At 46.0% G+C, this 26719-nt stretch overlaps 2 protein-coding genes and 1 long non-coding RNA gene across 5 annotated transcripts in view; 2 read left to right on the top strand and 1 right to left on the bottom strand.

Annotated features, from left to right (window-relative positions):
* The first annotated feature begins 1649 nt into the window (after nt 1-1649).
* Nucleotides 1650-3839, top strand: LOC139273406 (zinc finger protein 16-like). Its single transcript, XM_070890286.1, has one exon. It carries the CDS (start codon nt 1725-1727, stop codon nt 2565-2567), a length of 843 nt encoding a protein of 280 aa, XP_070746387.1. The 5' UTR covers nt 1650-1724; the 3' UTR covers nt 2568-3839.
* Nucleotides 3840-11987: 8148 nt separating this feature from the next.
* On the top strand, nt 11988-15691 carry LOC139273447 (uncharacterized). Its single transcript, XR_011595113.1, has 3 exons — nt 11988-12055; nt 13307-14432; nt 14659-15691. It is a non-coding gene; the product is annotated as an uncharacterized lncRNA (long non-coding RNA).
* Nucleotides 15692-16369: 678 nt separating this feature from the next.
* The window catches only part of LOC139273407 (zinc finger protein 436-like), a 70008-nt gene continuing 59658 nt past the window's right edge, over nt 16370-26719 (bottom strand). For all 3 annotated transcript variants that reach the window (XM_070890288.1, XM_070890287.1, XM_070890289.1), the window contains 2 exons: nt 23691-23867; nt 16370-21090 (listed from right to left, as the gene is read on the bottom strand). In XM_070890288.1, the coding sequence (XP_070746389.1) occupies nt 19802-20620 (819 nt within the window). In that variant the 5' untranslated portion in view covers nt 20621-21090; nt 23691-23867 and the 3' untranslated portion in view covers nt 16370-19801. The remainder of the gene's footprint in view (nt 21091-23690; nt 23868-26719) is intronic.

Consider the following 26719-nt stretch of genomic DNA (forward strand, 5'->3'; position numbering starts at 1 on the left):
TGTGTTTCATGCACAAGGACCCCCAGGTCCCTCTGAACTGCAGCACTTTGCAATTTTTCTCCATTTAAATAATAATTTGCTTTTTTATTTTTTCTGCCAAAGCGGACAACCTCACACTTTCCCACATTATACTTGGGACGGACTCCACTTGGAATGTGCTGGGGTTAGGGTCCTGGCGAACCGAATAACTAGGGCAGCATGGAGAGCTTTAGTAATCAGTGGTGGGTAGGGTTCAGGTGAGCAGAAACCTAAAAGCTCAAAGAATAAGGTGAAGGCAATAGAGCAGGGTAGCATTGGGGGAAACAAAAACGGAACAGGAAGGGACAGAATCTATAAACATAAGCGTGTATCAGAAGCTGGGGCCATAGCAGGAGAAAAACCATGCTGACTCTGCTTGACTGAATTATGCTTTTCCAAATGTCCTGCGACAAATGTTAGGTGAACTGGTCTTGTAACACTGTTGTGAAGTGCCTTGGGACATTGTACTACGTTAAAGGTGCTATATAAATAAAAGTTATTATTATAGGAAAGCTGCAGGTTTATGCGTCGCCACCGAAATTCACCGAGACGTAGAGCGCATGTGTGGCCATCTTTGCAAAAGAGCAAAGTATGGGCGGGGCTACAGGGTCCCAGTGAACCCAGCCAGAGTCAGCACCTTCAGGGGAGGAGAGGGAGAGGAACCAGTTAGTGTAGAACTGGACCCAGCCAGAGTCAGCACCTTCGGGTGAGGGGAACCAGTGAGTGTGGAACTGGACCCAGCCAGAGTCAGCACCTTCAGGGGAAGAGAGAGAGGGGAACCAGTGAGTGTAGAACTGAACCCAGCCAGAGTCAGCACTTTCAGGGGAGGGGAACCAGTGAGTGTGGGACTGAACCCAGACAGAGTTGGTGGTGAAAACTGGGAGCGGAGGATACGCTGTCTTCAGACGTGCGATGTGTTTGAATTTCAGCACAGGGAGGACGGAGAGTGCATAGGACAGTGATTTACAGCTTTGGAGGAAGAATAAGGGGTAAGCCATTTCGGACTGAGATGAGGAGAAACTTCTTCACTCAGAGTTGTTAACCTGTGGAATTCTCTACTGCAGAGAGTTGTTGATGCCAGTTCATTGGATATATTCAAGAGGGAGTTAGATATGGCTCTTAAGGCTCAAAGGATCAAGGGTATGGAGAGAAAGCAGGAAAGGGGTACTGAGGTGAATGATCAGCCATGATCTTATTGAATGGTGGTGCAGGCTCAAAGGGCCGAATGGCCTACTCCTGCACCTATTTTCTATCTTTCTATGTAACAAGAGAGGAAAAAATGTTCCATGGAATCTAGAATTGTGTGTTCTGAATTTCTGCCCTGTACTTGCAGTAATGATTTTTGTAAACTCCTTTTCCAAGGTATTGGAAGGGGAGGATTTGCAGACGGGAAACTCAAACCAAACGGAATCACTCGATTCCTCCGGACCTGAATATTATCGGCCTTTGAATGTGGAAGGAGAAATGTTTGTCTGTTCTGTCTGTGGGAATAGATTTCAAACATCAGTATGACTGGAAAAGCACCAAGACACACACACCCGAGTGAGAGTGTTCCAGTGCACTGACTGTGGAAAGAGCTTTAACCAGTTACACAGCCTGAAAAAACATCGCACCATTCACAGCGGGAAGAAACTGTACTTGTGTTCTGTTTGTGGCAAGGCTTCAACTGATCATCCAACCTGGAGAGACACAAGGACACTTGCACCATGGAGAAACCATGGGAATGTGGGGACTGTGGGAAGAGATTCATTTCCCCGTCTGATCTGGAAATTCATCGACGCAGTCACACCGGGGAGAGGCCGTTCACCTGCTCTGATTGTGGGAAGGGATTCACTTGTTCATCCAACCTTCTAACTCACCAGCGATTTCACACTGGAGAGAGACCGTTCATCTGCTCTGAATGTGGGAAAGGATTCACTGTGTCATCCCGCCTGCTGACACACCAACGAGTTCACACTGGGGAGAGACCGTTCATCTGCTCTGTATGTGGGAAGGGATTCACTATCTCATCCATCCTGCTGATACACCAGCGAGTTCACACTGAGGAGAAGTCGTTCACCTGCTCCGTTTGTGGGGAGCGATTCGCTTGGTCATCCCACCTGCTGGTGCATCAGCGAGTTCACGCTGCGGAGAGGCCGTTCATCTGCTCACTGTGTGGAAAGGGATTCACTCAGTCATCCCACCTGCTGACACACCAGCGCATTCACACTGGGGAGAGACCATTCACTTGCACTGAGTGTGGGAAGGGATTCACTCAGTCATCCCACCTGCTGAGACACCAGCGCATTCACGCTGGGGAGAGGCCATTCACCTGCACTGAGTGTGGGAAGGGATTCACTCAGTCATCCCACCTGCTGACGCACCAGCACATTCACATTGGGGAGAGACCATTCACCTGCACTGAGTGTGGGAAGGGATTCACTCAGTCATCCAACCTACTGACACACCAGCGCATTCACACTGGGGAGAGACCGTTCACCTGCTCTGTGTGTGGGAAGCGATTCACTCGATCATTCCACCTGCTGAGACACCAGCGAGTTCACAAGTGACTGCAGGGTTTGGCTACTACTGTTATCCCAGACTGAATTGTGTTCATTCTGACCGTTGGGGTTTCTTTCTGCTGATATTGATTACCCTATAACTGGGCTGGAGTTTAATATTCTGGATATTTGACCAATTAATCAATGGGAAATGGGTCAGATAAAAATAATACCAATTGTGTTTGCATCTCATCATCATAGGCAGTCCCTCAGAATCGAGGAGGACTTGCTTCCACTCCCAAAGTGAGTTCTTTGATGGCTGAACAGTCCAATATGAGAGCCACAGACCCTGTTACAGGTGGGACAGACATTCGTCGAGAGAAGGGTTCGGTGGGGCTGGTTTGCCACTGCCTGTGCTTGGCCTCTTCATGCTCTTTGCGTTGAAACTCGAAGAGCTCAACGACCTCCCGGATGTACTTTCTCCACCTCGGTGGTCTGCCGCCGGGGTCTCCCAGGTGTCAGTGGTGATGTCGCACTTTAACAACGAGGCTTTGAGGGTGTCCTGATAACGTTTCTGCTGTCCTCCTTTGGCTCGTTTACCATGAAGGAGCTCCGCATAAAGCATTTGCTTAGGGAGTCTCGTATCTGGCATGTGTACTATGTGGCCTGCCCAGCGAAGCTGATCGAGTGTGGTCAGTGCTTCAATACTGGGGATGTTAGCCTGGTCAAGGACACGGCTGTTGGTGCACCTGTCCTCCCAGGGGATTTGCAGGATCTCGTGGAGACATCTATACTTCACTCTTTAAAGGGATTTCTTCAAGTACTGAAAGCTGCAACAAATTGAGCTAAACTTTGTTAAACAATTGATAAAATTAATGGAATCTGCAGGTTGGCTTTGAATTTCTCTGGGATGGCGCTGGACATGATGTGCCTTGAAATACCTCCTGTGTCCAGTAGATGATGCTATCCCTCCAATTAACTCCGACTGAGAGGAGCGTGACTGCCCCCTCGAGCAGGAGGAACGAGAGCAGCTCCGGGTCAGACACTGCACCCCACAGGGACATCACACACTGCCCCCTTCCTGGGGCAGCTCAGGGTCAGGTACTGAACATACTGCACCCCACAGGGACATCACTCACTGCCCCCCTCCCTGGGGCAGCTCGGGGTGAGACACTGCACCCCACAGGGACATCACACATTGCCCCCTCCCTGGGCAGATCAGAGTCAGACCTTGGAGTGGGAAAGGGAGGATGCAGTTGTCGTGGACCATGTAGGAACCAACGACATAGGTAGGACTCGGTTCTGCTGAAAGTGATGGAGGAGTTGGGGTCCAAATGAAAAAGCTGAACCTCAAAGTTAATAATCTCTGGATTGTTACTTGAACCCCACACCAATTGTTTCAGGGATGAGCAGATTAGAACAGTAAATGCATGGTTCAAAGAGTGGTGTGGGAGGCAGGGGTTTTTCTTTACAGACACTGGCACCAGCACTGGGCAAAGAGGGAGCTGTTCCCTTGCCATGGGTTCCACTTGAGCTGGGCAGGAACCAGTGTCCTGGCGAATCGAATAACTAAGGCAGTAAACAGGGTTTTAAACTATTGAAGGCTGGGTGGGGAGATCCAGGAAAGTACAGCACGGTTTAGATAGAGAGAAAAAGCAACAAGAGACATGTCAAGGCTCTGAAGCTGAGTTTTGGATAACAATAAGCAGAGTGGGTCAGGAAGAGACAGAGAGTAACAAAGGTAATAAGGCATTACGGACTAAGGAGACATCAAGGAAAAATAGAAGAAAGTCAAAGCTAAAGGCACTATATCTTAATGGATAAAGAATTCTCAACAGAATAGCTGAATTAGTAGAACAGATAGAAATTAATAGGTTTGATCTAATAGCCATTATGGAGACGTGATTGCAAAGTGACCACGGTTGGGAACTAAATATTTCAGGATACATAACTTTTAGAAGAGATGGCAAAATAGAAAAGAAGAGGAAGCCCTGATAATAAAGGATGGGATAGAGACAGTAGAGGGAAAGGATCTTAGCTCGGGAAATCAAGAATCAGTTTGGGTGGAGCTAAGAAACAGCAAGGGGCAGAAAACATTGGTAGGAGTTGTTTATAGGCCCCCAAACCGTAGTGGTAATGTAGGGCACAGTATAAATCAGGAAATTAAAGGTGCATGTAACAAAGGTAATACAATAATCATGGGGGACTTTAATCTGCATATAGACTGAGCAAACCAAATTTGCAGTAATAGTGTGGAGGACGAATTCATGAAAAGTATACAAGATGGTTTTCTCGATCAGTATGTTGAGGAACCAACTAGAGAACAGGTTATTTTAGATCTAGTATTGTGCAATAAGAAAGGGTTAATTAACAACGTTATGGTAAAGGGGCCCTTAGGGAAGAGTGACTATAATATGATAGAATTTTACATTAAGTTTGAAAGTGATTTAGTTAAATCTGAAACTTGGGTCTTAAATCTAAACAAAGGAAACTATGTAGGTATGGGGGGAGAGTTGGTTAAGGTTGATTGGGAAACTACATTAAAAGGTATGATGGTAGAAAAGCAATGGCTATCACTTGAAGAATTAATACATAATTTACAACAAACACACATTCCTTTTTGGCACAAAAATCCCACAGGAATAGTCGTCCAACTGTGGCCAACAAGAGAAGTTATAGATAGTATTAGATGACAGAAAGATGCTTAGAATGTTGCCAAAAAGAGCAGTAAGCCTGAGGATTGGGAAGATTTTGGAATTCAGCAAAGGAGGACCAGGAAATTGATAAAGAAAGGGAAAATAGAATATGAAAGTAAACTAGTGAGAGACAAAATAACAGAATGCAAATGCTTCTATTGGTATGTAAAAAGGAAAAGTTTAGTAAAAGTAAATGTGTTTCCCCTACAGGAGACAGGAGAAATTATAATGGGAACAAGGAAATGGCAGAGAAATTAAACGCATATTTTATGTCTGTCTTCATGGAAAGTGATGCAAAAAAACTTGCTGGATCTACTGGAGAACCCAGGGTCTAGCGAGAATGAGGAACTGAAAGAAATTAATATTCATCAAAAAATGGTACTGGAGAAATTAATGGGACTGGAAGCCGATAAAATCCCTGGACCTGATAGCCTACATCCTAGGGTATTGAAAAGGGTAGCTATAGAACTAGTGGATGCATTGGTTGTCATCTTCCAAAATTCCATAGAGTCTAGAATGGTTCCTGTGGTTTGGAAGATAGCAAATGTAACTGAGCTATTTAAGAAAAGAGGGAAGAGAGAAAGCGGGGAACTACAGAGCAGTTAACCTGACATCAGTAGTAGGGAAAAGCTCGATTCTATTATTAACAACATGGTAACATGCACTTAGAGAATAATAAGATTGGGCAGAGTCAACAATTCGGTCGGCTGCAGCGATCTTCCAGAGAAACATGGAGAGCCTACTCAAGTCGGTACCAAGCACGGTGGTTTTTCAGGACGAAATATTGGTCACGGGTCGGGACACTGTCGAGCACCTACAAAACCTGGAGGAGGTCCTCCAGCGACTGGATCGCGTAGGGCTGCAGCTGAAGAGGTCAAAATGCATCTTCATGGCAACAGAAGTGGAGTTTTTGGGGAGAAAGATCGCGGCGGATGGCATTCGGCCCACATACGCCAAGACAGAGGCTATCAGAACGTCACGGAGCTGCGGTCGTTCCTGGGGCTCCTCAACTATTTTGGTAACTTCCTACCGGTGTTAAGCATCCTTTTAGAGCCCCGACATGTGTTATTACATAAAGGTGAGAATTGGGTATGGGGAAAAAAACAAGTAATTGCTTTTGAGAAAGCCAGAAACATTTTATGCTCCAACAAGCTGCTTGTACTGTATAACCCGTGTAAAGACTTGTGCTAGCATGTGATGGGTCATCGTACGGAGTCGGGTGTATATTACAACAAGCTAACGTTGCGGGCAAATTGCAACCAGTCGCGTATGCCTCCAGGAGCTTGTCTAAGGCCGAGAGGGCCTACAGCATGATTGAGAAAGAGGTATTAGCGTGTGTGTTCGAGGTAAAGAAAATGCATCAGTGGCAGTTTGGCCTCAAATTTGAGCTGGAAACCAATCACAAGCCCCTCATATCCCTGTTCGCTGAAAACAAGGAGATAAATACTAATGCCTCAGCCAACATACAAAGGTGGGCACTCACGCTATCAGCGTATAACTATACCATCCGCCACAGGCCAGGCATCGAGAACTGTGCAGATGCTCTCGGTTGGCTACCATTGTCCACCACGAGGGTGAAAATGGCGCAACCTGCAAACTTGTTGATGGTGGCGCAGCCCGCAGACTTGTTGATGGTCATGGAAGCGTTTGAAAATGATGAATCACCTGTCACGTCCCGCCAGATTAGGACTTGGACCAGCCAAGATCCTCTGCTGTCCCTAGTAAAAAAACTGTGTACTGCATGGGAGCTGGGCCAGCATCCCCGTTGAAATGCAAGAGCTAATCAAGCCATTCCAGCAACGAAAGGACAAGCTGCCCATTCAGGCAGACTGCCTGTTGTGGGGTAATCGCGTAGTGCTACCCAAAAAGGGCAGGGAGACGTTCATCTCGGATCTCCACAGCACACACCCAGGTATAGTAATGATGAAAGCGATAGCCAGATCCCACGTGTGGTGGCCCGGTATCGACTCTGACTTAGAGAACTGTGTACGGCAATGCCGCATGTGTGCTCAGTTGAACAACGTGCCCAGAGAGGCACCACTAAGTTTGTGGTCCTGACCCTCCAGGCCATGGTCGAGGATCCATGTCGACTATGCGGGCCCGTTTCTCGGTAAAACGTTCCTGGTGGTGGTGGATGCTTTTTAAAATGGATTTAATGTGAAATAATGTCGGGAAGCACTGCCACCGTCACCATTGAAAGCCTGAGGGCCGTGTTTGCCATCCACAGCAGGCCATGTTTCACCAGTGCCGAATTTAAAGAATTCATGACCTGCAATGGGATCAAACATGTCACCTCGGCCCCGTTTAAATCAGCCTCCAATGGGCAGGCAGAGCGGGCAGTACAAACAAACAGAGCCTTAAACGAGTCACAGAAGGCTCACTCCAAACCCGTCTGTCCCAAGTACTGCTCAGCTACCGCACGAGACCCCACTCGCTCACAGGGGTGCCACCGGCTGAGCTACTCATGAAAAGGACACTTAAAACCAGACTCTCGCTGGTTCACCCCAACCTGCATGATCAGGTAGAGAGCAGGCAGCAGCAACAAAATGTAAACGATGGTCACGCCATTGTGTCACGGGAAATTGATCTGAATGACCCTGTGTATGTGCTAAACTATGGACATGGTCCCAAGTGGATCGCGGGCACAGTGATAGCCAAAGAAGGGAGCAGGGTGTTTGTAGTCAACTTAGACAATGGATAAATTTGCAGAAAGCACCTGGACCAAACGAGGCTGCGGTTCACAGACTGCTCTGAACAGCCCACATCAGGCACCACCTTTTTCGAGCCCACAACACACACCCAAAGGATCAACGACATCACCCCGGACCAGGAAATTGAACCCATCATGCCCAACAGCCCAGCAAGGCCAGGCTCATCCAGCAGCCCTGCAGGGCCAACAACACACCAGCCCAGCGAGGGCACAGCCAACACACCAGAACAGACATTTGTACCGAGGCGGTCCACCAGGGAAAGAAAGGCTCCCGACCACTTCACCTTGTAAATAGTTTTCACTTTGACTTTGGGGAGGAGTGATGTTGTGTATCTGTAAAGCATGCACTCCCATGTTCCGCCACCAGGGAGTGCATCCCCTGAAATCCCAAGGGATCCCAGCATCCCTTGGGAGCACTGTATATAAGCCGGCCCCTAAGGCCTGTTCCTCACTCTGGAGTGTCTTAATAAAGACTGAGGTCACTATTACTTTAACCTCCCTGTGTGCAGTCTCATCTATGTTAGGAAATGTTTAACTGCACATCAAAGTATTTTTTAAATGTGGTGAGTGTTCCTGCCTCTACCACTCTTTCAGGCAGTGAGTTCCAGAGCCCTACCACCCTCTGGGCAAATCAATTTCCCCTCATATTTCCTCTAAACCTCATACCAATTACTTTAAATCTATGCCCCCTGGTTGTTGACCACCTCTGCCAAGGGAAACAGGTCCTTCCTATCCACTCTATCCAGGCTCCAGATAATTTTATAAACCTCAATCAGGTCTCCCCTCAGCCTCCTCTGTTCCAAAGAAAACAGACCCAGCTCCTCCAATATTTCCTCATAGCCAAAATTTTCCAGTCCAGGCAACATTCTTGTAAATCTTCTCCACACCCTTTCCAGTGCACTCACATCTTTCCTGTAATATGGTGACAAGAACTACATGCAGTACTCCAGCTGCAGCCTAACCAGTGTTTTGTACAGTTCAAGCATACCTCCCTGCTCTTGTATTCAATGCCACGACTTATAAAGGTAAGTATTCCATATGCCTTCTTAACCACCATATCTACCTGGCCTGCTACCTTCAGGTATCTGTGGTCCTGCACTCCAAGGTCCCTTTGTTCCTCTACACTTTTGAGTGTCGTGCCATTTAATGTATATTCCCTTGCCTTGTTAGACCTCCCCAAATGCATTACCTCACACTTATCCTGATTGAATTCCATTTAACACTGTTCTTCCCACCTGACCAGTACATTGATATCTTCCGGCAGTCCACAGCTTTCTTCTTCATTATCAGCCACACAGCCTATTTTAGTGTCATCTGCAAACTTCTTAATCATACCCCCAACATTTAAGTCTAAGTCATTGATATATATTGTTAAGAACATGACAAATGGAATATAATGTTATCCACTTTGGTCGGAAACACAGAACAACAGAGTATTTTTAAATGGGAGATTGGGAAATGTTGATGTTCAGAGGGACCTGGGTGCCCCTTGTACATGAATAACTGAAAGTTAACACCCAAGTACAGCAAGCAATTAATAAAGCAAATGGTATGTTGGCCTTTATTACTAGAGGATTTGAGTATAAGAGTAAAGATGTTTTACTGTAATTATATAGGGCCCTGGTGAGACTGGACCTGGAGTATTGTGTACAGTTTTGGTCTCCTTATTTAAGGAAGGATATACTTGCCATAGAGGGAGTGCAACAGAGGTTCACCAAACTGATGCCCAGAAAATGGAGATCGTCCTATCACGAGAGATTGAGTGGATTAGGCCTATATTATCTAGAGTTCAGAAGTATGAGAGGTGATTTCATTGAAACATACAAAATTCTTACAGGGTTTGACAGGGTAAACAACATACAAAATGAACTTACAGTCCGCAAGTGTGACCGAGCTTCCAGTCGCCTGTCACTTTAATTCTCCACTCCACTCCCACTCTGACCTCTCCATCCTTGGTCTCCAGCAAAGCTCAACGCAAGCTCGAGGAACAGCACCTCATCTTTCGTTTAGGCACTTTACAGCCCTTTGGACTTAACATCGAGTTCAACAATTTGACAGTGTAACCGCTGCCAATTTTTGGCTCCCTCCCACCGCCCCCCCACCCAGCCAGAGCCTGTTTTGTTTCCTTTCTCCTTGTCGCTGATTGGATTTTTTGAGGAGGTAACCAAGAGGGTTGATGAGAGTAGTGCATATGGACTTTAGCAAGGCATTTAATAAGGTCCCACATGGTATACTGGTCATGAAGGTTAAAGCCCTTGGGATCCAGGGCAAAGAAGCAAGTTGGATCCAAAATTAGCCGCGCTGGCCGACAAAGAGCCGCGCAGCCCTTGGGCAGCAGCCCTAAAGGTTACATATAAACCTATGAACAATGACAGAAAGGCAAAGAGTACCCAGCCCAATCAGTACACCTCACACAACTGCGCTATCTCTTATACTGAAACATTCCACACTCCACCCCCAACCAGAGCCATGTGATCTCTTGGGAGAGGTGAAAACCAGATAAAAATCCAGGCCAATTTAGGGAGAAAAAATGAGAAAATTCCTCTCCGACCCATCCAGGCGATCGAAACTAGTCCAGATCATCACCCTGGCAGTATTCTATTCCCTACAGTACTTACCATTATATCTGCACCATCCAACAAAAGGTCATCCACTCTAATCCCAATTACCAGCCCTAGGTCCGTAACCCTGCAGGTTACTGTACTTTAAGTGCCTATCCAACCATCTCTTAAAAGTGGTGAGGGTTTGTGCATCCACCATTCTTCCAGACAACGAGTTCCAGATCCCCACAACCCTCTGCATAAAGAAGCCCCCTCTCAAATCCCCTCTAAACCTTCCACCAACCACCTTAAAACTTTACCCTCTTGTTATAGACTCCTCCACCAATGGAAATATGCCCTTACTATCCACTATGTCCAGGCCCTCAATATTTTGTACACCTCAATGAGGTCTACTCTCAATCTCCTCTGTTCCAATGAGAACAAACCAACCCAGCCTATCCAATCTGTCCTCATAACTAAGATTCTCCATTCTAGGCAGCATCCTCATAAATCTCCTCTGCTCCCTCTCTAGTGCAATCACATCCTTCCTATAATACGGCAACCAGAACTGCACGCAGTACTCCAGCTGTGGCCTAATCAAAGTATTATACAATTTAAACATAACCTCCCTGCTCTTATATTCTGTGCCTCGACCAATAAAGGCAAGTATTCCATATGCCTTCTTAACCACCTTATCCACCTGACCTGCTACTTTCAGGGATCTGTGGACAAGCACTCCAAGGTCCCTTGTTCATCTACACTATTAAGTGGCCTACCGCTTAATGTTTATACCCTTTCCTTATTAGCCCTCCAAAAGTACATCACCTCACACTTCTCTGAATTAAATTCCATTTGCCACTGCTCTGCCCACCTGACCAGTAGATTGATATCCTCCTGCAGCCCATGACTTTCCTCTTCAATATAACCATATAGCCAATTTTAGTGTTGTCTGCAAACGTCTTAATCATACTCCCTATATTCAAATCTAAATCGTTGATATATAAAGCACAAAAAGCAAGGGGCCCAGTACTGAGCTTCGTGAAACCCCACTGGAAACATCCTTCCAGTCACAAAAACATCCATCAATCATTACCCTTTGCCACTGGACCAAGACCTAGCTCTGTCAAGCCCGTGTGGTGGCTGGTGTGCAACGTTCAGCACACGTTAATCCACACACAGGCATCTTCCACCCCCTCAATTGGAGTTCAGGACTGGATCATCGGATCCTTCATTGAAACATCTGTGACCTCGTGTGGAAGCAAGTTATCCTGGTTGAAGGGACCGCCTATGATGATGATGAAAGGAAAGCTCCGGGTCTGTGCGGTGCCATTGTGACACATCGAGACGTACCGCGCATGCGCGGCCATCTGTGCACAACAACAATGTCTTCCCCGCCCGCGCATGCTCAGACAGTGAGGGCCCGGCTCAGCCCCGCCCACTGGGAGCTGCAAGCCCCGCCCCTCACACACTCCGATTGCTTGGAGGACCAACCGCCCGCTCGGTCCTCCAGTCCCACCCCCGCTCTTCCCATTGGTTGGGAGCTGCCGTCAATCACCCGGGCAGTGTGAGTTGAGCATGTGCGGGCTGCGGGAGGTGGAGTGGCGACAGCGGGTGAGAGATGGGCGGAGGGAGGGAGCAGGTTAATAAACCCCGCGGGCTTCACACACACCGAGTGTGGGCCCAGGCCCGAGAGACAACACTCTGCATTATCCGCTTCACACACACCCGGTGCTGGCCTTAGGCCCCGAACAAGAACCTGCGGCTCCGGCCTTTCCCCGAGCGGGGTCCCCGGCAGTTGCGGGGCTTTCTCCCGGTGACAGGCTCCGGGGGGGAGAGGGCGCATGCGCGGCCTTTCCCTGGGCCAGGAACCAGGAGGAGAGAATGTTGAGAGTCTCTATCCTGGACTCACAGTCAGGGCTTTTGTAAACTGCTGTTCCAGGCTGGGGTTTAACATTCTGCATAAATAGCCGATTGGCTTATCGGGCCGCAGTGTTTGTTTCAGAACCGCTGTCTGATCTGTCCCCTTAATCAAGGGATGGGTGGGGATTCAAAAGGAGATATTCGTGTGGAGGCAGAGGGCATGGTTGAGGTTTTAAATGAGTACATTGCTTCTGTCTTCACTACAGAAGAGGATTCTGCCAATGTAGCAGCAAACAAGATAGTATCGATATTACTTGGGATAAAAATTATCAGATTGTGGGTGCAGGGGATGGATTGGTCCTGTGGGTGGGTTTAGAAGCTTTATAAACACCTGGTGTGGGCCTGAGGTGCCAAATAAGAGCCCACAGGCCCCGTGTTTACCTCCCGGTGAGGGGCCCTGTGAGTGACCGCCCGGGGGAGCGGGCTCACAGGCCGCCAGCTTGGACAGGGCGGGGCTCACTGCGACTGCGCAGTACTTTGGGCAGGAACAAAGAGTGGGCGGGGCTTCAGGGTCTCTGTCACTTTGATTGGACGACATGTTTCTCCCCATATTAGTGGCCCCTGAAAGGAAGCCTTGTTCTGATTCTTGTCTGGTGACCCTGGGGCAATACAGTATCACCCTATTGGTCCATCAAAATAAGCCCAGTGTCCAGGAGAGAAAATCATCAGTTCATTGCTTTTATTCCCATTCTACACTCAGGGGTTGTAGAGCTGAATCCAGCCAGAGTAGAGGGAGGGAGAAAACTGGGAGCGGAGGATAAAATGATGGAGATGGTGCGATGGGTTTGGAGTTTAGCACAGGGAGGAGGGAGAGTGTGTGGGATGGGGATTTACAGCTTTAGGGGAAGAAGAGAGTAAAAAATGTTCTATAGAAACTCAAATTGTCTGTTCTGAATTTCTATCAATAATTACAGTGATGTATTTTGTAAACTCCCTTTACAGAGAATCAGAACGGGATGATTTGCAAACGAGAAACACAAACCAAACATCACCTCATGTTCTGACCGAGTCACTCGATTCATCAAGACCTGACTATCATCGGACTTTGCATGTGGAAGAAGAAATGTTTGTCTGTGGGAAAAGATTTCAAAGATCAGTGTGACTGGAAAAGCACCGAGACACACACACCCGAGTGAGAGTGTTCCAGTGCACTGACTGTGGAAGGAGCTTTTACCAGTTACACAGCCTGAAAAACAGCGCACCATTTACAGCGGGAGAAACTGTACACGTGTTGTGTGTGTGGACGAGGCTTCAACTGATCGTCCAACCTGAGACACAAGGACACCCGCACCACGGAGAAACCGTGGAAATGTGGGGACCATGGGAAGGGATTCAATTAACTATCCCGCTGAAAACTAGGGAGAGGCTGTTCAACTGCCCCTTATGTTGAATGTGATTCAATTGTCTAGCATGCTGACATGCCAGCGAGCTCGCAATAAAGACCATTCACCTGCTCCATGTGGGAAGAGATTCACTTGTTCATCCCAACTCACTACAGACCAATTTGATCACACTGATGAGAGACCTTTTAAATGTTCTGACTGTGGGAACTCCACTTTCCTGCCTGCTCCCCATAACCCTTGATTTCCCTATCGTTCAAAAACATGTCTATCTCAATCTTAAATATATTCAATGACCCAGCCTCCACAGTTCTCTGGGACAGAGAATTCCAAAGATTCAAGACCCTCAGCGAAGAAATTCCTCCCCATCTCTTTCAAATATCCGACCCCTTACTCTGAAACTATGCCCTTTAGTTCTAGATTCCCGATGAGGGGAAACATTTTGTGAAGCCCTCTCAGAATCTTATATGGTTCAATAAGATCATCTCTCATTCTTCTAAACTTCAATGAGTATAAACCCAACCTGCCAACATTTCATCATAAGACAACCCCTTCATCTCGGGAATCAACCTAGTGAACCTTGTCTGAATTGCCTCCAATGCAAGTATATCTCTCCTTAAATAAGGAGACCAAACCCATACGCAGTACTGCAGGTGTGGTCTCACCAATGCCCTTTACAGTTGTAGCAGGACCTCCGTGCTTTTATACTCCATCCTCTTGCAATAAAGGTGAACATTCCATTTGCCTTCCGAATTAATTGCTGTATCTGCATGTGAGCTTTTTGTGTTTCATGTAGAAGGACCTCCAGATCCCTCTGTACCGCTGCATTTTGTAGTCGCCTTTAAAATAATTTTTATTCTTCCGACCAAAGTGGATAACTTCACATTTTCCCACATTATACTCCAGCTGCCAAATTTTTGCCCACTCACTTAACCTATCTATATCTTTTTGCAGATTCTTTGTGTCCTCTTCACAACTTGCTTTCCCACCTGTCTTTGTATCGTCAGCAAATTTGGCTACATTACAGACGGTCCCTTCATCCAAGTCATTAATATAAAGTGTAAATAGTTAAGCTCCCAGCACTGATCCCTGTGGCACTCCACAAGTTACAGTTTGCCAATCTGAAAATGACCCATTTATCTGGACTATCTGGGGTGAGGGAGTACACTGACCACGAATAGATTCTGCTAACTATAATGAGGTTTGTTTACTCTTTACAATGTTTTGAATTGTGTGTTTAACTGAAGTCAGACCTTGAGTGCAGTTACGCGCGGGCACTGGGCTGTTTCTGGTGAATGAATGTGGACAGTGTTAGTGGGGAATAGATTTGTGTGGGATCATTCTGTGCTAAACACTTTGCTGGGCTGTGGGTTTGCCTCAGTCCCAGTGAAGGAGTGCTGTTGAATCACAAACACGCCAGAGATTTAAACCCCATGGACAATCTCTGTGACGTCATTGTGGCTGGGGGAAAGATTCCTTCTAGTCTGTCTAGGACCACTTACACTGAGACACCAAATCCAGGGACCACTTTCACTGAGACACCAAATCGAGGACCACTTAACAGACACCAAATCCACGGACCACTTACACAGACACCAAATCCAGGACCACTTACACTGAGACACCAAATCCAGGGACCAGTTACACTGAGACTACAAAATGGGAATGGGAGAGCCTCAGTATGGGGAATGGTTGTGGTTGTGAATCCAGCTGTAGTGAGGGCGGAAGGTGGGTAATGGACGAAGTTGTGACGGTGGAATTAGACGGGGACTGGTGGGGCCTGGTGACAGGTTATTGTCAGAAGCCTTTTTCAGACAGGCCGATAATTGGATGTAACCAGCGCAACATCTGGATCTGACTGTTCTTGTCCCAAAATCCCAAAGTCCTAATGTCCCTGATGTTTTTTTCTGTCGGAAATGTCGAGATGTGAAAGAATTGGAGGAAAGTGGACTCGGTCAGAAAGAAGGTTCCTGGAATGAACAATTCATGAGGCTGTTTTGTGACTTGTCTGCGTGTGGTTTAAAAAAAAATGAAATTAAAATCGACGCGTCTAGTAACACGGTGTTGTCAATTGTGGTTTATAACCTTAATCACTAACTCGTAAACCGAACATCGTATTGACTATCCACAAATAGCCCCAACCACTAACCCTAAACCTACACCCAAACCCCAGCCTGAACCAAGGTTTATTGACATGGATCAATGGAGGATCTAATGAACTGATAAAGGAAGTATTTGAAACAATGATCTTGATTAAAGAAATAGTGCAAGGTATGTTAGCAACAAGAGATTCAATCAACGAGATCAGCAATGAGAGTTACAAAGATCAGAACATTTCAAAGGGTCTCACATGCAATATGTGTGGAGGAGTTTAAAAAAAAATCAGATCCAAAAAGGGTTAAATGGTACAGAAAATAACAGATTTAAAATCTTATGCAAGATAGGTCTATAAAGGATGGGTCAACAGAACTTCAGAGGAGTGTAAAGTGAGACACTACAGTTCAGTCTCTCACACCCACAACAAGCTTGGGATTTGATGTGGTAGAATGAGAACTAGATGAGAACTGAAATAATCTAGAGTAAGAAAAGGCCCAAAAATGGAACAGTGGGTAACAGAACATCAATTAGTCTCTTATCATGGAGAAATCAAATACTCAACACACTGTTTGAAAAAAAGCTGATTTATTTAATATTTATCCAGAATATTAAACTCAAGCCCAGTTATAGGGGTTATTAATGTCAGCAGAAATAAAGCACGATTTCCATAGTGAACATGATTCAGTCCAGGATGTGGTTAACAGCAGCAAAAACAGCAGAATCCAAAACGCTGCAGTTAGTTATGAACTGGCTGGTGTCTCAGCAGAGAGCATGTTTGAGTGAATCCCTTCCCACACTCAGTGCAGGTGAACGGTCTCCTCAGTGTGAATTCGCTGGTGTCTGAACAGAGAGCATGACTGAGTGAATCCTTTCCCACACTCTGCAGGTGAATGGTCTCCTCAGTGTGAGTACGTGGTGCGTCAGCGGATTCTTTGTGCTTTTAAAGCTCTTCTCACAGTCAGAACATTGAAATGACGTCTCAACAGTGTGAATAAGTTGGTGTGTCAGAAGATGGGATGATTGAAGTCATCCCTTCCCACACTCAATACATGTGATCGGTCTCTCCCCCATGTGAACTCGCTTGTGCGTCTGGAGCTTGGATAACAGAGTGAATCCCTTCCTGCACATGGACCAAGTGAATGGCCTCTCCCCAGTGTGAATACGTCACTGAATATCCAGCTGGGATGGGAAATTAAATCCCTTTCCACATTCCCACGGTTTCCCTGTGGTACAGGAGTCCTCGTCTCCAGATTGGATGATCAGTTGAAGCCTCATTTTTGTCAGGCTGCGTAACTGGTTAAAGCTCTTTCCACAGTCAGTGCACTGGAACAATCTCACTCGGGTGTGTGTCTCGGTGCTTTTCCAGTCACACTGATGTTTGAAATCTTTTGCCATGGACAGAACAGGCAAACATTTCTCCTTCCACATTCAAAGACCGATGATATTCAGGTCCTGCTGAATGGAGTGACTCTGTCAGATCTTGACGTGATGTTTGGTTTGATTGTAGCTAATACCATGTTTAATTAATTAGTAGGTTTGAGACTGTCAGCAACATTAATACCTTATTAAGAAATATATGAAGAACAGATTCTGTCCTCTTCCATATCTTGTATTGATCCATCAATCAGAGTAAACATGCAAGTCCCGCGTGTCCACAGTAACTGACACGAGGTCAGCCCACTGGATGGAACCTCGGGCGCCCTGAGCTTGATCTCTGGTGTCTCCAGTCCTGACTGCTCCCTTACATCAGTCTCCCCTCACTTTTATACCCTGCAGTGATCCATCTCTGGCATCGACTCTTCTGTGTCTTCTCTGCTGGGTTTGGGCAGGAAGCTGGGAAAGGACAGCTGGAACTTCTCTAATCTGTGATTTACAAGGACACTTTCCCTGGTTCCCAGTGATTACTTTTCTTCAGTAATTTTCTCATTAACCCTAAACTACCCTGCCTGCTGTTAGTTGTTATTTTTTATAGTTTCACAATTATAGATCTACACATCACACATTCTAATCTAACCTATTCTATTCCTCACTCTGGTTTAAGCTTATATTGTGGTTACTAACAGACAAACCTGTTCTTTCCCCTGATCTGATTACAGATTCCAACAAATGGGTTCAGTGTTGCCATGGTGACCTGTCTGCAGTGAATCGATTGTTTGAGTTTCTAACTTAGACTAAACTTCTCTTTCCTATAATAAGTCAATGTATTTTTAGCCATTTTATGTTGATAAAGTGGTTAAAAAAGCACATGATCCTAGGTTTTATACATAAGGGTGTAGTGTATAAATGGGCAGAAGATATGTAAACCTGAACAAATCATTGGTTAGGCTGCAGTTAGAATATTGTGTCAGCTTTTGGGCATCTTACACCAGTGGGATGACGAGGCCATGGAGAGGGTGCAAAGATTCACTGAGATGTTACCAGGGAAGAGAGGCTTTAGTTATCGGGAGAGATTGTAGAAACTGGGGTCTTTTCATTAGAACAAAGGTTACTCTCATGTACAAAGCCCAGCTTCCCATACCTTCCCAGAGTGCCTCTCCTAACCTTGGTATCCAGGAAAGGTATTGGTAACAAGTCCCTGATAACTAAATAACTTAATTTGTGATCTGAGGGAGGTGTTCAAGATGTAATCAGGTAAATGAGGAAAAACTATTTCCACCAGTCGGTGAGTCAGTAACTCGAGGGCATCAAATTCAAATCATCACCAAAAGGCTCAGACCCAGGGAGGAACTATCGAGCACACTGTACAACAATGTTCGGGACACTCACTGTCCCTCCGGATCTGTGTCCGGGGGAGGAACTGATGGGTTTCTCTTATCTTTGGGTTAAATTATGTTCTCATCGAGGTGGTGGATATCAGCATTGGGGATTAGGGTATTCTGAGGCACTCTCCAGTCAGGTACAGCATGGGTTAGATACAGATTAAAGCTCCCTTTACACTGTCTCATCAAACACTCCCAGGGCAAGTACAGCACGGGTTAGATACATAGTAAAGCTCCCTTCACACTGTCTCATCAAACACTCCCAGGGCAGGTACAGCAAGGGTTAGATACAGAGTAAAGCTCCCTCCACACTGTCTCATCAAGCACTCCCAGGGCAGGTACAGCACGGGTTAGATACAGATAAAGTTCCCTCTATACTGTCCCATCAAACACTCCCAGGGCAGGTACAGCACGGGTTAGATACATAGTAAAGATCCCTCCACACTGTCCCATCAAACACTCCCAGGGCAGGTACATGGATGTGTTACCGATACCTTCCCTGGATACCAAGGCTAGGAGTGACAATCTGAAAGATATAGAAATCTAGGATTTGTCCATGAGAGTAACCGAAGGAATGAGAACTGAAATAATCGTGAGTAATGATCGGGTGTCAGTCGTGGCTCAGTGGTAGCACTCTCGTCTCTGAGTCAGTAGGTTGTGGGTTCAAGGCCACCTGCAGATACTTGAGCACAAAATCTAGGCTGATATTCCAATGCAGTACTGAGGGATTGCTGCACTGCCATCTTTCGGATGAATCGCTCAATTGAGGCTCCATCATCCCTCAACCAATATCACTAAAACAGATTATCTGGCCAGTATCACATCGCTGTTCGTGGCAGCTTGCTGTGTGCAAATTGTCTGCCGCACTTCCTACAGTGCAACAGTGAACGCACTTCAAATGTACTTTGATGTTGTTGTATCCTATTGGCTGTAAAGCACTTTGGGAGGTCCTGAGGTCATGTGAGGTGCTACATAAGGACAAGTCTTTATTGAACAAAGGAGATAAGGCCCAAAAATGGAACAGTCGGTAACAGGATATCGATTAGTCTCCTCTTATCTTGGAGACATCAAGGAATCGGCACAATGTGTGCTTGAACCAAAGCTGATTTATTTGTCAGATATCCATAAAATTAACCTCCAGCTCAGTTACAGGGAAAACAAAGCCCAACAATCAGAATGAGCATGGTTCAGTCCTGGATGTGATTAACAGCTGCAATAAGAGCAGAATCCAACCCCTGCAGTCACTTGTGAACTCGCTGGTGTCTCAGCAGGTGGGACGATCGAGTGAATCCCTTCCCACACATGGAGCAGGTGAATGGCCTCTCTCCAGTGTGAGTGCGTTTGTGTCTCATCAGATCATTTCTGCTTTTAAATCTCTTCTCACAGTCAGAACATTTAAACGGTCTCTCATTGGTGTGAACAACTTGGTGTGCAGTGAGGCTGGCTGCCACAGAGAATCCCTTCCCACACACAGAGCAGGTGAATGGCCTCTCCCCAGTGTGAGTGCGTTGGTGGGTCAGCAGGTTGGATGAACTAGTAAATCCCTTCCCACACATGGAGCAGGTGAACGGCCTCTCCCCAGTGTGAATGCGTTGGTGTACCATCAGATCATTTCTGCTTTTAAAGCTCTTCTCACAGACAGAACATTTAAACGGTCTCTTATTGGTGTGAACAAGTTGGTGTGCAGTGAAGTGGGATGACTGAGTGAATCCCTTCCCACACTCAGAGCAGGTAAACGGCCTCTCGACAGTGTGAACTCGCTGGTGAGCCAGAAGGTGGGGTGAATTAGTGAATCTCTTCCCACACACGGAGCAGGTGAATGGCCTCTCGACAGTGTGAGTGCGCAGGTGTCTCAGGTGGTGAGATGATTTCATGAATCCTTTCCCACACACAGAGCAGACGAACGGTCTCTCTCTGGCGTGATCTCGCTGGTGATCAGTGAGGTGAGATGAACAAGTGAATCCCTTCCCACACATGGAGCAGGTGAACGGCCTCTCCCCAGTGTGAACCCGCTGGTGTACAGTGAGATTGGATGAGTGAGTAAATCCTTTCCCACACATGGAGCAGGTGAACGGCCTCTCCCCAGTGTGACTGCGTCGATGAATTTCCAGTTGAGATGGGTAATGGAATTCCTTTCCACAATCCCCACATTTCCACAGTTTCTCCGTGGTGCGGGTGTCCTTGTGTCTCTCCAGGTTGGATGATCAGTTGAAGCCTCGTCCACACACAGAACACGTGTACGGTTTCTCCCCGCTATGAATGGTGTGATATTTTTTCAGGCTGTGTAACTAGTTAAAGCTCTTTCTACAGTCAATGCACTGGAACACTCTCACTCGGGTGTGTGTGTCTCGGTGCTTTTCCAGTCACACTGATGTTTGAAATCTTTTCCCACAGACAGAACAGACAAACACTTCTCCTTCCACATTCAAAGGATGATGATATTCAGGTTGTGGTGAATCGAGTGACTGTTACATCTTGATGTGATGCTTGGTTCGAGTTTTCCGTCTGCAAACCCTCCCCTTCTAATACCCTGTAAAAGGAGTTTCCAAAATCATCACTAAGGACAGGATAGAAATTCAGATCGGACAATTCTAGTTTCTATGGTACACACATTCCTCTCTGGTTTCTCCACAGCTGTAAATCACTGTCTCACACACTCTCCCTACTCTCTGTGCTAAAATTCAAACCCATTATACCACCTCCAACATTTTTTCCTTCTCACTGAAGATGCTGACTCTGGCTGGGTTCAGTTCTACACTCACTGGTTCCCCTCGCTCTCCTCCCCTGAAGGTGCTGACTCTGGCTGGGTTCAGTTCTACACTCACTGGTTCCCCTCGCTCTCCTCCCCTGAAGGCACTGACTCTGGCTGGGTTCAGTTCTACACTCACCAGTTTCTCTCAAATATGTGACCCATGTACCCAATCTCTATGCATGAACCTCGACAGTGAGTGTCGACGGGCTATTCCACTGTCCTCACCCGAGGCCTCACACGTGCATTTTCCAGCAGGGTCACTGGAGCCTACTCCCAATGGCTCAGTGGGTAAAGGCACCGCCCAATGTGACTGAGTCCTAGGAACAGGAAGGACCCAGGTTTAATCCTGTCTGCATATCCTCCCCTTCCAAAAAGCTGTTTACAAAAGTCATCACTGTAAGTAGGAACATAGGAACAGGAATAGGCCATTCAGCCCCTGGAGCATGTTCCACCATTCAATTAGATCGTGGCTGATCAGTATTTTAACTCCGTCTACCTGCCTTGGTTCCATCACCCTTAATACCCTTGCCTAAGAAGAATTTATCAATCTCAGTTTTGGAATTTTCAACTGGCCCCCAGCCTCAATTTTAGGGGAACAGAGTTCCAGATTTCCACTACCCTTTAAGAACATAAGAAATAAGGGAAAGAGTAGGCAATATGGCCCCTCGAGCCAACTCCACCAGTCAATAAGATCAAGGCTGACCTTTGACCTCAACTCTACTTTCCCGCACTATTCCCAGATCTCTTGATTCCTTTAAAATCATAGAACCTTACAGCATTTCAGCCCATCGTGTTTGTGCTGGCCAACAAGAGGCTATCCAGCCTAATCCCACTTTCCAGCTCAAGGTCTGTAACCCTGCAGGTTACGGCACTTCAAATGCACATCGAAGTACTTTTCAAATGTGGTGAGGGTTTCTGCCTCTACCACTCTTTCAGGCAGTGAGTTCCAGACCCCCACAACCCTCTGTGGGAAGAAATTTACTCTCAAATCCCCTCTAAACCTTCTAGCAATTACGTTAAATTTATGCCCCCTGGATGTTGACCACTGCTAAGGGAAATAGGCCCTTTTTATGCACTATATCGAGTCCCCTCATAATTTTATACATCTCAATGAGGTCTCCCCTCAGCATCCTCTGTTCCAAGGAAAACAAATCCAGCCTATCCAATCTGTCCTCATAGCTAAGATTCGCCACTCCCAGCAACATCCTCGTAAATCTCCTCTGTACCCTCTCCAGTGCAATCATGTCCTTCCTGTAATGCGGTGATCAGAACTGCACGCAGTACTCTAACTGTGGCCTAACCAGTGTTTTATACAGTTCAAGCATAACCCCGTTCTTGTACTCTGTGCCTCGGCTAATAAAGGCAAGCATTCCGCATGCCTTCTTAACTGCCTTATCTACCTGGCCTGCTACTTTCAGGGATCTGTGGACATGCACTCCCAGGTCTCTTTGTTCCTCTACACTTCTCAGTGTCCTACCATTTAATGCGTATTCCCTTTCCTTGCTAGCCCTCCCCAAATGCATTACCTCACACTTCTCTGGATTAAATTCCATTTGCCACTGTTCTGCCCACCTGACCAGTTGATTGATATCTTCCTGCAGTCTGCAGCTTTCTTCTTCATTATCAGCCACACAGCCGATTTTAGTATCATCTGCAAACTTCTTAATCATATCCCCTATATTCAAGTCTATATCATTGATGTATACCACAAAAAGGAAGGGACCTAGTGCTGAGCCCTGGGAGTCCCACATGAAACATCCTTCCAGTTACAAAAACTCCCATCAACCATTACCCTTTGCTTCCTGCCTCTGAGCCAATTTGGATCCAACTTGCCACTTTTCCCTGAATCCCATGGGTTTTTACTTTCGTGACTAGTCTGCCATGTGGGACCTTATCAAAGTGTCAAAATGTCTATCGATCTCAGCCCTGAATATACTCAAAGACTGAGCATCCACAGCCCTCTGGGATAGAGAATTCCAAAGATTCACAGTGAAGAAATTCCTCCTCATCTCAATCTTAAATGACCGACTCCTTATCCTGAGACTATGACCCCCTAGTTCGAGACTCTTCAGTCAGGGGAAACATTTGTGTGAGGAAGTGCTTCATGGCATCACCCTTGAATGGCCTAGCTCTAATTTTAAGGTTCTGTCCCTTTCACCAGAGGAAATCGTTTCTCTATCTACCCTGTTAACTGAACTAAAAAGGAAATAAATGACTTTTAAACACCTGGTCCACTTGGCACTGAAGTGTCTGAAACTCATGATAGGAACTCCAGGAAAACAAAATACTGACAAATGTTAAACTGTTTTGTTGACAAAAGAAATCTCAATTTAACTTTTAAAAGATAAATTGTTTAACAGGGGTTCACACTGACTCACCTGTCAGGCCGCCCCTCGAGCACCACGATTGGTTGCAGAACACGCTGCTCCCTGAGCCCTCCGGCCTCTGAGCTCTCTTCCTGTTGGTTCCCAGGGCAATCAATCACCACTCGCCAACATTATGCTGCCAGATGAAGTTGAGGGGCTCAGAGGAAGAAATAAAACGAGGCCGTGAATCTGAGTTAATAAATAAATTAGAGAAGCATGACTACATTTATAAACTTAACTATTTAAAGTCAAGTCAATTGAATTGTTGCAATTAATATATTCCTTTTGCACCAAGTGGGAAACAACTGATGTGTGGGCTGTGCAGAGTGTCTGTGCCCGGTTACACAGCGTGTCCCTGGCTCTCCGCTCCAAATACACATGTTTCAGCTCACATCCAACTGACTGGATAAACCTCGCCCGTCTAAACCCCATCACAGAAATATCAGCATTTGATGTTTAGTTATACTAAACCTTTATAAAACACTGGTTAGGCCTCAGCTGGCACATTGTGTTCGATTGTGGGCACCACACTTTCAGAAGGATGTATACAGTTTAGAGAGGGTGCAGAAGAGATTTACTAGAATGGTACCAAGGATGAGGGACCTCAGTTATGTGGCAATACTGGAGAAGCTGCAGTTATTCTCCTTCGAGCAGAAAAGTTTAAGAGGAGATTTCATTAAAGTGTTCAAAATCATGAACAATTTTAACAAGGAGAAACTTTTCCAGTGGCAGAAGGGTTGGTAACCTGAGGAGACAGAATAAGGTGATTGGCAAAAGAAGCAGAGGCGACATGAGGAAACATTTTATAAGCAACGAGTTGTTGCAATCTGGAATGCACTGCCTGAAAGGGTGGTGGACGCAGATTCAATAGTAACTTTCAAAAGTGAATTGGATAAATACTAAAGGGACAATATTTGCAGAGCTATTGGGAAAGATCAGGAGAGTGGAACTAACTGGATAGATCTGCCATAGAGGTAACTGGGAGGGTCGATGGGGGTAGTGCATTTGATGGAGTGTATATGTATTTTAACAAGGCTTTTGATGAGGTCCCACATGCCAGACTGGTTACCAAAATAAAAGCCCATGGGATCCAAGGCAAAGTTAGATCCAAAATTGGCTCAGAGGTAGAAAGCAAAGGGTAATGGGCTGCAGGAAGATATCAATGGACTGGTCAGGTGGGCAGAACAGTTACAAATGGAACTTAATCCGAAGAAGTGTGAGGTAGTGCATTTGGGGAGGGCTAACAAGACAAGGGAATTCACATTAAATGGTAGGACATTGAGAAGTGTAGAGGAACAGAGGGACTTTGGAGTGCATGTCCACAGATCCCTGAAGGTAGCAGCACAGGTGGATAAGGTGGTTAAGAAGGCATTTGCGATACTTGCCTTTATTAGCCTAGGCACAGAATGTAAGAGCAGGAAGGTTATGCTTGAACTGTATAAAATACTATTTAGGCTACAGCAAGAGTACTGCGTGCAGTTCAAGTCACCACATTACAGGAAAGATGTGATTGCACCAGAGAGGATAAAAACATTTACGAGGATGTTGCCTGGACTGGAGAATTTTAGCTATGAGGAAAGATTGGATAGGCTGGGGTTGTTTTCTTTGGAACACAGGGTGCAGACGTGGAACCTCAATGAGGTGTATAAAATTATGAGGGGCCTAGATAGAGTGGATCGGAAGTCCTATTTTCCTTCATAGAGGGGTCAATGGATTTAAAGTAATTGGTAGAAGGTTTAGAAGGGAGACCTAATTGAGGTGTATAACGTTATGAGGGACCTGGATAGAGTGAATAGCAAGGACCTATTTCCCTTAGCAGAGGATTCATCCATGGCTTAGTGGGTAGCACTCTCACCTCTGAGTCAGAAGGTTGTGGGTTCAAGTCCCGCTCCAGGGACTTGAGCACAAAAATCTAGGCTGACACTCCAGTGCAGTCCTGAGGGAGTGCCGCACTGTTGGAGATGCTATCTTTCCGATGAGACATTAAACCAAGGCACCGCCTGTTATCTCTGGTGGGCATAAAAGATCCCATGGCACTATTTTGAAGAAGAGCAAGGGAGGTATCCCCGTTGTCCTGGCAATATTTATCCATCAATCAACATAACAAAAACAGTTTATCTGGTAATTATCACATTAACAAGATAAGAAATAGGAGCAGGAGTAGGCCATTTGGCCCCTTGAGCCTGCTCTGCCATTTAATAAGATCAAGGCTTTTCTGATCATGAACTCAGCTCCACTTCCCTGCCAGCTCCCCATAACCCTTTATTCCCTTATCGCTCTAAAACCTGTCTATCTCCGCCTTAAATATATTCAATGACCCAGCTTCCACAGCTCTCTGGGGCAAAGAATTCCACAGATTTGCAACCCTCAGACAAGAAATCCCTCCTTATCTCAGTTTTAAATGGGTGGCCTCTTATTCTGAAATTGTGAGTGGAATTATCCTCACTGCATCCACCTTGTCAAGCCCACTCATTCTCTTATAAGTTTCAATAAGATCACCTCTCATCCGTCTGAACTCCAATGAGTACAGGCCCAACCTATCTTCATAAGTCAACCCCCTCAGCTCCAGAATCAACCTAGTGAACCTTCTCTGAACTGCCTCCATTGCAAGTATATCCTTGCTTCAATATGGAGATCAAAACTTTACGCAGTACTCCAGGTGTGGCCTCACCAATACCCTGTACAGATGTAGCAGGAATTCTCTGGTGTACATTTATTGCAAGGGGAATACTATATTCCCCTTGCAATAAATGCCAACATTCCATTTTCCTTCCTGATTACTTGCTGTACCTGCATACTAACTTTTGTGTTTCATGCACAAGGATCCCTAGGTCTTTCTGTACTGCAGCACTTTGCAATTTTTCTCCATTTAAATTATAATTTGCTTTTCTATTTTTTCTGCCAAAATGGATAACCTCACATTTTCCCACATTATACTCCATCTGCCAAATTTTTGCCCACTCACTTAGCCTGTCCATATCCCTTTGCAGATTTTGTGTGTACTCCTCACAATTTGCTTTCCCACCCATCTTAATATCATC

Source organism: Pristiophorus japonicus, chromosome 9 (assembly GCF_044704955.1).
Source record: "Pristiophorus japonicus isolate sPriJap1 chromosome 9, sPriJap1.hap1, whole genome shotgun sequence".
Taxonomy (NCBI): domain Eukaryota; kingdom Metazoa; phylum Chordata; class Chondrichthyes; family Pristiophoridae; genus Pristiophorus; species Pristiophorus japonicus.

Bases quoted from the DNA above. Each gene is read 5' to 3' on its own strand.
- LOC139273406 (XM_070890286.1), top strand. From the start codon at position 1,725: ATGGAGAAACCATGGGAATGTGGGGACTGTGGGAAGAGATTCATTTCC.